At 46.6% G+C, this 13,669-nt stretch overlaps 5 protein-coding genes across 5 annotated transcripts; 3 read left to right on the plus strand and 2 right to left on the minus strand.

Moving 5' to 3' along the window:
• Positions 1 to 2,771: 2,771 nt before the first annotated feature.
• N7520_002059 (uncharacterized protein) lies at positions 2,772 to 5,302 on the plus strand (the record flags this gene model as incomplete). Its single annotated transcript, XM_057135994.1, has 4 exons — positions 2,772 to 3,271; positions 3,346 to 4,031; positions 4,103 to 4,222; positions 4,335 to 5,302. The coding sequence occupies 4 exons, from the start codon at positions 2,772 to 2,774 to the stop codon at positions 5,300 to 5,302; spliced, it is 2,274 nt and encodes a 757-aa protein (XP_056998680.1).
• Positions 5,303 to 5,563: 261 nt separating this feature from the next.
• Positions 5,564 to 6,273, minus strand: N7520_002060 (uncharacterized protein; the record flags this gene model as incomplete). The annotated part of the gene is made up of 2 exons (XM_057135995.1): positions 5,564 to 5,912; positions 5,996 to 6,273. The coding sequence occupies 2 exons, from the start codon at positions 6,271 to 6,273 to the stop codon at positions 5,564 to 5,566; spliced, it is 627 nt and encodes a 208-aa protein (XP_056998681.1).
• A 507-nt stretch (positions 6,274 to 6,780) lies between these two features.
• Positions 6,781 to 7,970, plus strand: N7520_002061 (uncharacterized protein; the record flags this gene model as incomplete). The annotated part of the gene is made up of 3 exons (XM_057135996.1): positions 6,781 to 6,820; positions 7,123 to 7,207; positions 7,277 to 7,970. The coding sequence occupies 3 exons, from the start codon at positions 6,781 to 6,783 to the stop codon at positions 7,968 to 7,970; spliced, it is 819 nt and encodes a 272-aa protein (XP_056998682.1).
• Positions 7,971 to 8,259: 289 nt separating this feature from the next.
• Positions 8,260 to 9,881, minus strand: N7520_002062 (LysM peptidoglycan-binding domain-containing protein; the record flags this gene model as incomplete). The annotated part of the gene is made up of 6 exons (XM_057135997.1): positions 8,260 to 8,355; positions 8,417 to 8,650; positions 8,718 to 8,982; positions 9,047 to 9,525; positions 9,593 to 9,818; positions 9,871 to 9,881. The coding sequence occupies 6 exons, from the start codon at positions 9,879 to 9,881 to the stop codon at positions 8,260 to 8,262; spliced, it is 1,311 nt and encodes a 436-aa protein (XP_056998683.1).
• Positions 9,882 to 11,858: 1,977 nt separating this feature from the next.
• Positions 11,859 to 12,956, plus strand: N7520_002063 (uncharacterized protein; the record flags this gene model as incomplete). The annotated part of the gene is made up of 1 exon (XM_057135998.1): positions 11,859 to 12,956. One exon carries the CDS (start codon positions 11,859 to 11,861, stop codon positions 12,954 to 12,956), a length of 1,098 nt encoding a protein of 365 aa, XP_056998684.1.
• Positions 12,957 to 13,669: the final 713 nt, after the last annotated feature.

A 13,669-nucleotide genomic window follows, 5' to 3' on the forward strand; every position in this document is an offset into this window, starting at 1 on the left:
ATTGGTAGAAGGTGCATTTTGACACTTTTGCGTATAATTGTGCATCTCGGAGACGTATAAGCACTTGCTTTATATGCTCCGTGTGCTCATCTCTCGATTTCGAGAAGATGAGAATATCGTCTAAATAGGCGATACAGATGATATCAAGAAGTCCATGCAAAGCAGTATGGATATACGACTGAAAGGTAGCAGGAGCGTTAGTTAGCCCAAAAGGCATAACCGTATACTCGAAGTGGCCGTACCGTGTACGAAAAGCTGTCTTCCATTCGTCGCCTTCCTTGATTCGGATCCGATAGTACGCATCCTGCACATCGACTTTTGAAAAGTGAGTAGCGCCAGATAATCGGTCGAGGATCTCCGAAATCAAGGGTAAAGGGTAACGATTTTTAACCGAAACTCGATTGAGTCCTCGGTAATCAACGCATAACCTTAATCCTCCGTCCTTTTTAGGTACGAAGAGGATTGGAGCGCCAGCGGGGCTCTTTGAGGGTCGGATTCGACCATTTTGGAGATTTTCGTCTAGGTATCGACGTAATTCCGCCAATTCTGTTTGCGAAAGTGGGTAAATTGGTCCAAAAGGAGGTGTTGCTCCAGGTGTTAACTCAATGGAGTGGTCAGAGTTCTTAAAAGGGGGTAACGTCTTCGATTTCACGTTCTCGAAAACGTCCCGAAACTCCTCCAATTCAGGTGGTAACCCTTGCGGATCCACCCCTGAATCGTCCTCGTTTTCGGGTTTATACACCTCTTCGGGTAACTTGACCACAGCGAAGACACATACTTCATTTCTGCACTTTTTGGCGAATCTCCAAGGCGTTTCGATAATAGTGGACGATACTGAGGTTTCGAACCACCACATACGATTCGCAGGTGATAAGTGTATCTTCAGGTCACAGAGAGTGGTCATGGATAATAAAACAGGGCTTCCTTGAGGTCTCGGGTCCCTATCGACAGCGACACATACTCTCTCGAAGGTTTTAGTAGTACCCCTTGAATCTTTAATACTGAGGGGAACCCTCCATACTCCATATGTGGGTACAAGGACGTCCCCGATAGCACGGATCAAGGGTTCTGTTGTCTTGGCTTGCTGCAGATGCTGACTTTTTGCAAATTCGTAGCTAACTAGGTCGACTTCGGCTCCAGTATCGAGATCCGCATGGGTCTCGGTGCCGTTTCGTAGCCGAATCGGGATGAATAATCGAGTTGCTGTGCCAAGTTGGGGTAAGGATTGGGTCGAAGACGGCTGGCCATCCTGCTCGACCCTCACACTTTTCCCGCCTTAGCCGATTGCGCTTTTACAGCGTTTGCAGGATTTTTCTTGCACTCTGGGCTGTTGCCATAGTGGTCAGGACTCGAACAGTTGATGCACTCCTTCTGCTGGGTCTTGGGATTCAGCTTCCAAATCCAGTGAGCGGGGTGTGTGTTTGTAGAGTCCTTAGGTGATTCAGTAGCGTTTCTTCTAGGAATCCCCCTTGGAGCTTGACGGGGTCTTCCTCGGAAGTTACCTCGGCCTCTCTTCACTGGGGTAGGTGCTTCCGTATTTATGGTGGAATTGCTATTCTGTGCCCTTTTTGGGTTTTCTTTTGGTGTATGCCCTTGGGGTTTCACCTTGTTTTGGATGATGGTCCAGTGGCGATTCGCTTCTGCAACCATATCCTTAAGGGTTTCAGGCAACTGGCCTGCCCGGGCAATAATGATTGCATCTTTGAGGTTTCGTTGAAGCTTTGAGTAGTAGATCTGAGCACGACGCTGCTCGGAAGGCTTCTCGAAGAAGCGTTCTAAACTTAGTAGATACTGGTGGAATTCGATAGGTGTCTGGGTTGGGCGCTGCTTTGCTTCTTCGAATCGATCTTGATAATCGATAATGCCAGTGGACATATTGGCAATAAGCTCATCTGTCCATTCCTTGAAATACGTCCACGTATGGGTAGCGTATCGGGCTTCATCCTCATCAAGTTCTTCGATGTGTGTAAACCACCGTTGTCGACAGTCTTCGTCCATATTGAAAGAAGCAGCGATAATCTGGGCATCTTCGGTCTTGAATTGCCGTGGGGCAGCACGGAATATCTGTTCGTGATTTTTGAACCATTCCTGCTGCTGTTGTAGGCTGAAGTGAAGAGTGAAAGGTTTTTTCAAGTCCGGTAGCTTCAGATCCTTTTTATGGACGTGTCCACTTCGGTCCGAGTCCGAATCGGTTCCTTCTCGGGGGCGTTTCGAAGTATGTTTTTGGACTTGTTTCTCTAGCTCTTCAATTCGCTTAAGGAGACGGGCGGTCATGAGCATGTTCTTCTCTTTCTCCCTAAGTTCTCTAATTGTGGGGTCACTCAGGGATTCGCCTATGGAAGCGAGCGGTTCGAGGTCCGAATCGTCATCGTCTCGAGGTGGTTCCGTGGTGGAGTCGATCGGGGTTGGATCCACGGTCGGCGCTAGCTCCACCGGGTCCACCGAAGGTTGTGGGTTACTGCGAGTAGTACGCACCATCTTTTCTTCTCTATCATATCAAAGAAGAATCAGAATTGTTAGGGTTTATGGATAAGATAGAGGGAGAATAGATGGGTTGTAAAAAAGCAGTAATCAGATTTGTATCAAAACTGATTCTTGAAGGAATCGTAGGTACTAAGAGAGAGATGGGCTTTATACCCCGCACTCTCTCGGCAAGGTCAGCTGAGGTCACATGAGAGAACTTCCAGATACTCCTTGTCAGTTTCGTGACATCATGGGTCAATATGACCGAGACCTCAGAGCAGACATGCTCAGACTGTAGACTCGGTACGATGCAGGCAGAACTCAATTCTCCATTGGGATATGACGAAGATCTTGCAAGTGAATTTGCGTCCACTACTTCCAGTTGTGGCAGCACCGGGTTTCCCTTCACCTCACCCACTCCATACGCTCTAAATGGAACGGTAACTGCTACAGCCACATCTACTGAGGCTGGAAGCTCTGCAAGTGCAACCGCGACGTGCTCTGACACCTACACGGTGCTGGGCGGCGATACTTGTGGATCAATTGCAGTTGCTCACAACGTTTCAACTTTCTATCTTGCATATAACAATAACCTAGACATATATTGCTCTGGTCTGACTGAGGGAATGACAATTTGCCTTCCCCAGGCCTGCGACATCTACACAGTTCAACCCAATGATACTTGTGTCGGTATCATCCGCACTGTTCCCGAGGACATTACTGTTACCCAACTGCAAAGTTGGAATCCAAACATCAATCTGCTGTGTGGAAACATGGACAATCTAAACGGAACTGTTATTTGTGTCAGGTATGAGACCACAAATGCTCTTTTCACATGGGCCACAACGCTACCTTTGAAACTTGAAGGTAACAAAACCCAAGCCCAATTGGAGGTTGGTTAGATGTCTCCAATAGTGCCAGTCCAGCCACTGCCACAGTCGCTGCCGCAGTACCAACAAATGTCGCTAACGGGACCAATGAGGACTGTGGCCAATATCATGTGGTCGGAAGTGGCGAGACTTGTGCATCTATTACTGTGCAGATGGGCATTTCCCTCGATGACTTCTATTTCCTCAACCCTGAGATTGACAGTAACTGCACAAACCTCCTGCTTGGTAGCGCATATTGCGTTGAATCAGTCGGTGATATATCGCTTTATGCCAACTATACTGTAGGCAGCACTGCAGACATCTCCTGTCTTGATCCATACGCTCCGTCGAGTTGCTTCGTTGATCTTTCCACTTACCCCACTGCGCCCTATCTGGAGAGGAATGTCACATTTCCCAAATACAACCGCACAAAGTCTACATATTCAATCTCAAAAGCGACACCTCTCCCCACAGCCTCTGGCACTGTCTCTGGCTGTTTAAAGTATCTCAATTACCAGAACATCAACTCCACTATTCCAGATGCCACAAAGATAGTAAACAGCTGTTTTTTTGTTGCTAATTCTCATGACGTGTCGACGTCAGATTTGGTTTCGTGGAACCCTTCCCTGAATAGCAATGTGACGCTATGTGGCCTACAAGCCGGGTACAGCTACTGCGTTGTTCGTTCTAACACATCATGTGAGATTCTACTTCCCTTCCAAGTCAACTGCTGCCCCTTCGAACGATTTCAATCTAACGAGGTCCTCAAGCCACAGCTACGACTACTAGCTCCAATTCATACTGTACCTCAGTCGCGGCGAGTGATATCGTGGCAAAGACTATCTCAACCTGCACATGCTTCACATTTGTAACTGGATGGGATTCCGATAGTGAGTCGCCCTATGAGTTAGCAAAATGCCCTTCTCCACAAATTAAATTCGCAACATTCCATCACGATAGATACTAACGCGGTATGATTAGCGTATGGTTGTGATCTCTTAGCAGCCGACTATCAGCTTAGTGTGACTCAGCTTGTAGACTGGAACTCATGGCTGTCTGGAAACTGCACAGCCAATTTGTATGCCGACCTTGACGACAACGCAGTGCGGTACGTGTGTATCAGTGCAGATTCATCTACTGCGATCCAATCAACAACCACGACTGCATCTTCATCGGCTGCTCCAACGCAGACAGGAATTACGTCGTCCTGTGCTAGGTTGCACACTGTAAAATCCGGTGACAGTTGTGCTGCGATTGAATCTACATACGGCGTTACTTTCGCTCAGTTATATTCGTGGAACCCGGCCATCGGTGACGACTGCCAATCTCTCTCTGTTGGTTACGCTATTTGTGTCGCCGTCGCCTTTCCAACTACTACTTCCACCGCTGCACCGACCCAGACAGGAATGATATCTTCTTGTAAAGAGTTATACACCGTCAAGTCCGGCGACGGTTGCGCTGCAATTGAAAGCACATACGGTGTCACCTTTGCACAGCTATATGATTGGAACCCGGCCATCGGTGACGACTGCCAATCCCTCTCTGTTGGTTACGCCATCTGTGTTGCCGTCGAGACTACTTCCACATCTACCACAACTACTGCGGCAGCCACGGAGACCACCTCCAGTGTGTCTTGCAGTGAATACTACACTGTCGTCTCAGGCGACTCATGTTCTGCCATTGAGGTCGAATATAGCATCACCTTTGCGGAATTTCTGTTATGGAATCCATCAATCGGTTCCAATTGTCAATATCTTGATGTTGGACAGCAGTACTGCGTCGCAGGGCCAGTGCAGACTGGCATTACCGCTTCATGCACCAAATTCTACACTGCAGTATCGGGTGACTCGTGCTGGGCTATTGCAACAGCCTATGGCATATCTACTACAGACTTCATAGACTGGAACCCGGCTGTTGGTAGTGACTGTTCAGGGCTATGGTCAGACTACGAGTACTGCGTCGCGGTTTGATCACATAATTGACAGATATTTACAGCCCTGATCAATACAAGTGATAGAAAAAGCGGACCAAGCTTCTCCTGTATCAACATGGGTCCAAAGTTTCGCACCGGCTTGCAGCCCTCATTAGTCAGGGAAAGTGTATCCAATTCGGCCATGACGCTCATTATTCCAGAAGGGAACTGAAAGATAAAAGGACATAGTGTTCAATGAGCGCTTCTTACTTTTTTTTTTTTTTTAAAAAAAAGAGAATTGCTAAGAATGAAGCGACATTTAGCTTAAACGAGAAATTGTGGGAGGATCACGATAGACGACCTGCGGCCACATTCCACTTGCCAGTAACGAATACAACCTAGGATAAAGCTTATGAGCCGAAACCCTCGTCCACCCGACTTCCGATCCAATTCCATTATCCGGCTCATCCTGTACTTCAAACCATTGCATATCAAGCACATTCACGTAGGCCATCGTCCTAAGACTATCACCAGCCGTCCATACATCTGGTGAAGTGGCTTCTAGGACAGAGTTCAGGGCCTCTTTGTCCACGATGACGGGGTATCCTTGTCGGACAAAGGCGGGACAATGTTCCCCGTAAAGAGATTTCATAAGGTCCCGGTGGCGGCTAAGGAGACGGGGGAAAATCAGTACTTTGTTTCCCTTAACCTCTCCGGTAGAAACCAAAAAGGGAGAGATCATGATCCATACCGCCAGACTTCCTCATATGAACAATTATCTAGAGAGGGGTCCGATTGAATATTCCATTCAAGTTGCCCCAAAAGAATCTCTCCGTCGCCATTCTTGTTCGCCGTCCTAGGATTGAGTAACGCCTTTTCTGCGAATGCTTTCATCCGCTCAAGGAAACTCTCCCACTGTGCATCATCGTCGTAGCAGCATGTACGATAAAAGAAGAAGCCCCATGTATCTTGGCGTTCCGCCGCCAAATTATTGCGGATGCAGGTGGCATCTGACCAGTTGTTGGCCATTTTCAAGTAGAGGCGTAGTGATAGAATGAAAAATGAGAAAGGACTGGCGTCGGAGATGTATGGTGTCGGAACAATGGATCATGTAATCAACTTTATTAGTCAGCGTACCACATGTTAAATTGCTGTGGTGGAGACTAGAGAATACCAGACAAGTACACAGACGTGACCCATACCATTGGTACATGCTGTTCGACCCTGATTACGTGTTCAGAGATTTTGAACGGAGGCCGTGCCGAAAACAGGAGTTTACTGTAATAGTACTCAACCTTGGAATTGGCTACGCCCGCGGGCGTGCTAGTCCGTACGGTAATGACCACCTTCCGACACAATAGTCCAGCTGGTGGGCAGGTCTCGGTATGTTACAACAGGTATTTCACCTGAAACAGCTGCACGAGTGATACTAGTGGTAATATTCCAATTTCCAGATCAACATGATCGATGGCTATTTAAGTTGACGAGGTCCCCGCAACTTTCTGATGATATCTCAACTGCATTTCATCAACAAACATGCCTCTTTCCAAGTTTGTCAAGTGGTGCCAAAAGCATAGTAAGTCTGTCCACATCGAATTCAAGGGCAATATTTTAATCATGGAAATTGTACAAAAGGCCTTACTTCCAGCTCCGATCACAAAGAGCCCTTGGAACCACCATTGTCGATCAATTTTCAAATACAAAGTCCATTGTTCAGGCTCCCTGTTGAGATACGGATCGAAATCTATCGACTTCTCTTTGGAAACTGTGTACTACACTGTGAGCGCGACTGTGTAGACGAAAAAAGAAAGAAATGGTTTCTTTATTCCTTTGTATGCTTCGCAGACTGTGAAAGACTGGACTGGGACGACTGTGCAGGTCGGTCGAGAGAAGGGCAGCGGAATGCGACCAATGAATATGGATTGTTCTTCGATACAGGGCTACTCCGCACATGCTGGCGGGCGTATGTTATCCCACCGTCTCTTCAAGCCCTACAACTATCAAGAAAAATGATTTCGCTAACGCCAAATAGATACACAGAGAGTCTTTCTATTCTCTACAATAACGAGTTTCGCTTTTCACATGAAAGAGAGTTCTGTACCACATTCCCAAATCAAGTCTCTCCCTCGGGTTTCCAGCATGTCCACAGGGTGGCTCTCTGGTGGACACTGGGGAACGATCTACAGCCGCATGTATCGCATGAAAATAAAATCAAGTACGACTCTCTATGGAAAACCCTAGGAGAGACGTATAAAAGCCTTACCCATATTCGCATCTATATCGATTCGGCCTACCTGGCACCGATGAACTCGACTGGCGTCGCTGGGGACACAGAAGGTGCTAGAAGGCAGCACATGCAGAATGCATGGCTCGAAGGGATAGAGACTATGGTTGAGGGAAACAATGACCTGGAAGTCTTTGAAGTTTATTTCTACACCAAGGTTTACCAGGCGTTGAGGAACAGAGTGAAGCCTTGGCTGAAAGAGAAAGAAGAACAAAGAAGGGCGAGAAACAATGCTGTTAGGTATAAAGCGTACAAGTGCCGGAGTACCACCATCAAATATGCCTACTGTCTTTCGTCCCCCGATGGAGCATCCACGGACCTATCGGACGGCAGCTCGCATATAGGCATTGAGGATCCGAAATCCATGACTTTTGGCTGGCTCAGGGAGAGGAGGAAGCTAAAACAACGCCGAAAAACCCAGCAAAGTCAAAGCAATGTGTGACATTTGTTAACAGTCGCATAATTTTTTATTACTCTAGTACGGTACATAGTGCAGATAGCAGATCACGATGAAGTTGACGTTGCTGTTGCAGACGCGGCTACAGGTGTCCCACTAGTGATAGTGGTGGCTTGACCAGAAGTCCCGATAGATACGAAGAAACCGACTTCTAGATCAGAACAGTCTGAAACCGCCGGGTTCCAACTGTAGAAATCACTGATGGACAGAAAGGTTGAATTAGCAGATGACAAAAAGGAAAGTGGAAAAAGGGGAGAGGGTTCAGTGGTTGCACTCACTCAAGCGATATTCCCGCATCAAGGGCGATGTCATAACAACCATCTCCAGATTCTACATAATAAAATCGAAGACACCCACTTACCATACCCGTCTAAGGAGAACATTAAAAAACAATCGCGCATGGACATTGAGTATAAAATCATGAAGCTTACCTGTGTTGGGCTAGGAGTAGCTGGAACTGCAGTGCCGGAAGTTATGGTTGTGGGCTGCCCAGAGGTTCCAAGGCAGACATAGTCACCAGCTTCAAGACCCGAACAGTCGGTTCCCAGAGCAGGATTCCAGGTATAAAAGTCCGTGAGGGCGATGTTGGCTTCAAGGGCGATATCATAACAGTCATTGCCGCTTTCGACCAAGTAAAAGCGTTCGCATCCAGAGACCATGCCAGACTGTTCGTGAACGATAAGCAGAGGCTTCACAGAGAAAAGAGCAAGGAAAAGTGATATGGAAACTGACCTGATAAGGTGTGGGTGTTGAAAGAGAGACGCCAGTCGTTGCCGTTGTCGTGATAGTGCTGGTGTTAGAAGTTGTTGTTGAGTTATCGGCAGAAACTGTCAAATTTCCTCCGGTAGTAGTGGCATTCGGCATCAAAACACAGACATAGTAGTCTTCTAGCAAGTTAGAACAATCGGAACCAAGGGCGGGATTCCAATCTAAGAATTGCTCTTCAGTAATGCTGTTTGCCTCTTCAATAGTGGCACACGTGTCATACCTAATAGTGCTGTAAGCATGAGTCCAATGATAGATTTCAAAACGATTGCTGCAAAGGGTAGGGGGGAAATTACACTCCAACAAGCCAATATGAAGAACAATCGTCAGAAATGTCAGTTTGCTCAGGTTGCGGCCCTACTCCATTCGTCGAGTACGTAGCCGCGGTAGCCGTGCTAGTAGCAGTGGTTGGGGTTCCAGGAACTGCAATACAATAATAATCACCTGCAGTCAGACCGGAGCAGTCCGAGCCCACAGCGGGGTTCCAGGATATGAAGTCGTCCTCATCAAATGTACCAAAGATCTCCGATATGTCCTCGCACGTGTCATCATCATCTGCAAGGTACCAACCCACGCACGTAGAGACTATACCGGTTTGTACAGGACTGGGCAGAACAGACACTGTGGATGGGAGAGGATCACTTGTGAAATTGGCGACACAGTAGTATGTACCGTCAGTTAGAGATGTGGAACAATTGATCCCTGTGTTCCAATCTTCAAATTCGGCAACGTCGAGATAGCCGAGAGATGATGTTACGTTGTCACAAGTGTCGTACTATAAAGAAATTTTAGAGAGAGGAGGGCTGATTAGAGGATTCAAAATCGAGTTCGCATATTCATACCTCATTTGCTTCATAAAATCCTTGACATGAAGAAATCAACCTAGAGGCAGTTGGGAAAGGGGCAAATGTTGAGTTCATTGTCGGAAGAGCAGCGGCAGTCCATCCTCCAAGGATGATTTGTGTTGTTGCAGTTGAATTGTCCATTGTCAATGGCCCGTCAATGCAGTAATAATAAGCCACGTATATTGAAGTGCAGTTTTCACCAACAGCAGGATTCCAGGACAGACTGTCTATGCGTGAGCTCAAATTTGATAAGTAGGTTCGGACTGCATACTTACAAGTCATCCATGTTGATAAGATGCGAGTAGCGGTTCACGATTATCTGGCAAGTGTCTCCTTGTTGGGCCTGATAGTATCGAATACCTAGAAGAGACCAAATCGCCTATCAGTATCTACAGAACTAGAAGTAGATGAATGACTTGAGATATTCGTAATAGAAATAGGGATATTACACGTGGAAAGGATTCCAGTCTGTGTTGGACTGGGAGGAAACCCTGTGGCAGTAGGCCAAGCAGATACAACATGCGAGCTTGCTGCAAGGACTGAATATGTCGCAGTTTGACTCGTTTTGATCAGCACAGTGGATGTGGAGGCGACACTCGTAATATTGGAATTCACACCGACGCAATACGAATATCCATATAAAAGTCCAGAGCTACAGTCGGACGAAATAGATGGGTTCCATGCTAGAAACTGAGCAGATGTGATACCAAATGCCGTTTCAATAGAGGGACCTGCGTATCAAGAACTCGGTTAGAAATATTCAGCATCTGATCAGATTGAAGAGGACAAACATGTGTCTCCTGATACTACATCGTACCAGGCGTTACAATTGCTGGCTTGCCCAGTTGGAGTTGGCTCATCAGGGCCTGTTGTTATCGCTGTCATCGACCCAGAAGATGATGATGATGACGGTGATGTGGTGGATGTGGCTGAGCTTGCTATGACAGTGCCAGTTCCTATGCAGTAGGAATCTGAAACCCAAAAGTTTGTCTCGCAATCCGATGAGACTGCAGGGTTCCAGGCAAGAAATTGCTCCGACGTGATACCGAAGGCCTCCTCAACAGAGGCGCCTGAACGTGATGGCAATATGTCAGTAAAGGAACGACTCTCTCAATAATTCTTGAACTGCTCTAGATTCAGAACACGCAGGAAGCATTAGTTGAACTCGGGGGAAATTGTATACGTACATGTGTCTCCATCAACAATGTCGTACCAAAGATTGCAAGTGCTGATCGTTCCTGTCTGTGTAGGCTCATCTGGCGAAGTGATTCCTGTCGCTCTTTTCGCTATTTTATTATGGTGGCCATGGCCGTAATAGGCTCCATGAATTGATCCGTAGACAGAAACGATGAGGGAGGAAAACAGAAACCAGGTACCCCACGTTCCATGGCGCACGAATTGAGGCATCGTGTCTAAAGCACAGAATGAGGTGATAAAATGAGCATGAATGGAATGAGAGAAGACTCTTTCAGCCAATTGCCCACAAAAAACACAGATGAATGAAGTAAACTTGGGATTTACTTCTTTCCGCCTTATTGTCCTTGTTCTCTCAGACTGTGTCCGTTTATCCGTGACTGCTTTTGTCCTGGCAGCCGGAGCCCCGCTCTCGCATTTCCCATTTGTATGGCAGGATTCAATGCTAATTTCGCTTGCATTTCTGATCCACCCTACTATCTCGAAGCTGACAAGCGAGCGTCGGCACATTTCGCGATGTCACCTACAGTTAGACCTCGCCATGACCCTCACCCGACCCTTACCCGCAGAGGGTTACTTATGGCTCACCCGCACTCACCCTCACCCACCCGTTTCTGCATAACTTTTCTTAACATTTCCTAATTAGGATAGATAAAATTGATGAGTCATATACATAAATTACAATTACATACAAAAAAAAGTGCATAAGATATTGTTTGACTTATTTGCTCACCCGCGGGTAACCCGAGGGTGACCCTTTACGGGTGAGTATAATACTAGAACCGACCCGCGGGTAGAAGGTCAGGACCCGTCACCCGCAAATTGGAGGGTCGCGGGTCACCCGTTGCGGGTCACCCACGGGTCATGGCGAGGTCTACCTACAGTGGTGTCTCACAAGTATTTGACCTCGGGTACTTTGAGGTCTGACCGCCTCCGCAGACCGCCTGCTATTTTAGTATGCATAATTTCTCACCGCGTCCCACCACGCTCGCATATACAGTATTATAACGTAGATTTGAGGCGTCTTGCCCCATATTAGCACCTTTAATATAATTAATACCTAGTAATTATGCCTCCCATACGTGGCAAGCGAGGTCCAGAGCTTGATTGTCTTACCAGAGCTAAAATATGTGAACTCCATGCCACTAATGGATGGGGTGCAACAACTATCAAAAAGAAGCGATTCCCGGATATTCCACGCTCTACCATTCAATATAAGCTTACACAAGAGTCAAAGCGTCAAAAGCAGGAGTCATTACCGCGTCCAGGTGCTCCAAGAAAGCTCACAGAGAACGACCGTGAGCATATTTATGAGACTATCCAACAAAACCCGTCAGTTTTGATCCAAGACCTTCTTTCAGAGGTCGATTATAAGGTTAAACGCAACTCAATTTGGCGTCTTATGCACGAGATGGGCCTTCGAAAGTGGCGGAAGATGCAACGGCCTACTTTAACGCCTCAACATGCTGCAAAACGTCTTGCCTGGGCTCAACGATATGAGCACTTTACTTCCGAGGATTGGGCTCGAGTTTATTGGTCAGATGAGTGTACTGTTGAGCGTGGTATTGGTCAACGGCAAGAATGGACCTTTACTCGTCCAAAAAATCAGCTTTGCGAGCATCCAAAAGAAGGTCGTCAAGTTCAAATGATTCCAGCTCGAGGAAAACAGATTAAACAGATGTTCTGGGCTGCCTTCTCTGGTCTTCCTCGACGCTCTGGTCTTATACCTTTATTCGGAGATCCTGAATCTCGTCGTGGTGGTGTTTCATCTCGAACAATCGATGAGCTTTATCGGCGAGTTCTTCCAACACTTTTGAATAGTTTAGATCATGATGCTATTTTTCAACAAGATAACGCGCCTGTTCACACTGCATATCTCGTCCGAAATACGCTAGATGAGCTTGGATATGATATAATGGAGTGGCCTCCTTATTCACCTGATTTAAACCCAATTGAGAACCTCTGGGCGTTGCTAAAAGCTGCAATTTTGAAGCAACACCCTGAGCTTATGCACCTACCTAATAACGACGAGACACTCGAAATATTAGTAGATGCCGCTCAAGAGGCTTGGCAAGGCCTAGATATTGAGATATTTAAGCATCTGGCAGATAATATGCCACATAGGGTGGTAGATGTTATTAAATACGAAGGTTGGCATACTAGCTAATGAATTTGACAGAATTTCCGAGGTTTCTGCACGGCAGTATTAAAAGTGGGTCCTACTACCCAAAGTATCCGAGGTCAAATACTTGTGAGACACCACTGTAGACCCGCTATGTGGAGAAAAATACTATTACCTGGTCAGTACAAGCGCCGTTACCGTTGTATTAAACACTTGTACGAAGATAAAATACGTATTACATTTGTGATACGGACCTCGCCCTTGCTTGATAAGCCACGCTTTGCCAAATATCGTAAGCCTGTTGAATCGAATGAAGTGTTTAAGCATGCCAAGCCTGCCAAGCCTGCTTGTTTTTCCAAATCTTAAAAAGCCTTTTCTGAAATTAAGGACTACAAAATTACTGAAAACTGCACATTGATACAGCCACCAGGAAAACATTGTGAAGTGGGACTGTGTCGGACAGGAGGGGTAGTGCAGGATGCTAATAGTTCTGGCTAGCCGACAAGGCCCGATAAGAATAGAATCAACTATATTCAACATGTTGTAGACTCCTTCCGAGAGAAAAGCCAATTGTACTGAATGCCAAATTTTTCTGATTGTTCTTCCCGTTGAGCATCGGTATCAACTTCATCTCTCTTATTGAGAATGGTCAATATGGGTTTCACCATTTGGCGAGGGGTATTGTATGCCTCGCTTTTGTCTACCTATTCATTTCGGATGGTAGTTGGTGACGACTCAGATTTATCTTGCAGCGCCAT

Source organism: Penicillium odoratum, assembly GCF_028828045.1.
Source record: "Penicillium odoratum strain IBT 22623 chromosome Unknown utg000002l_segment0_segment0, whole genome shotgun sequence".
Classification (NCBI taxonomy): domain Eukaryota; kingdom Fungi; phylum Ascomycota; class Eurotiomycetes; order Eurotiales; family Aspergillaceae; genus Penicillium; species Penicillium odoratum.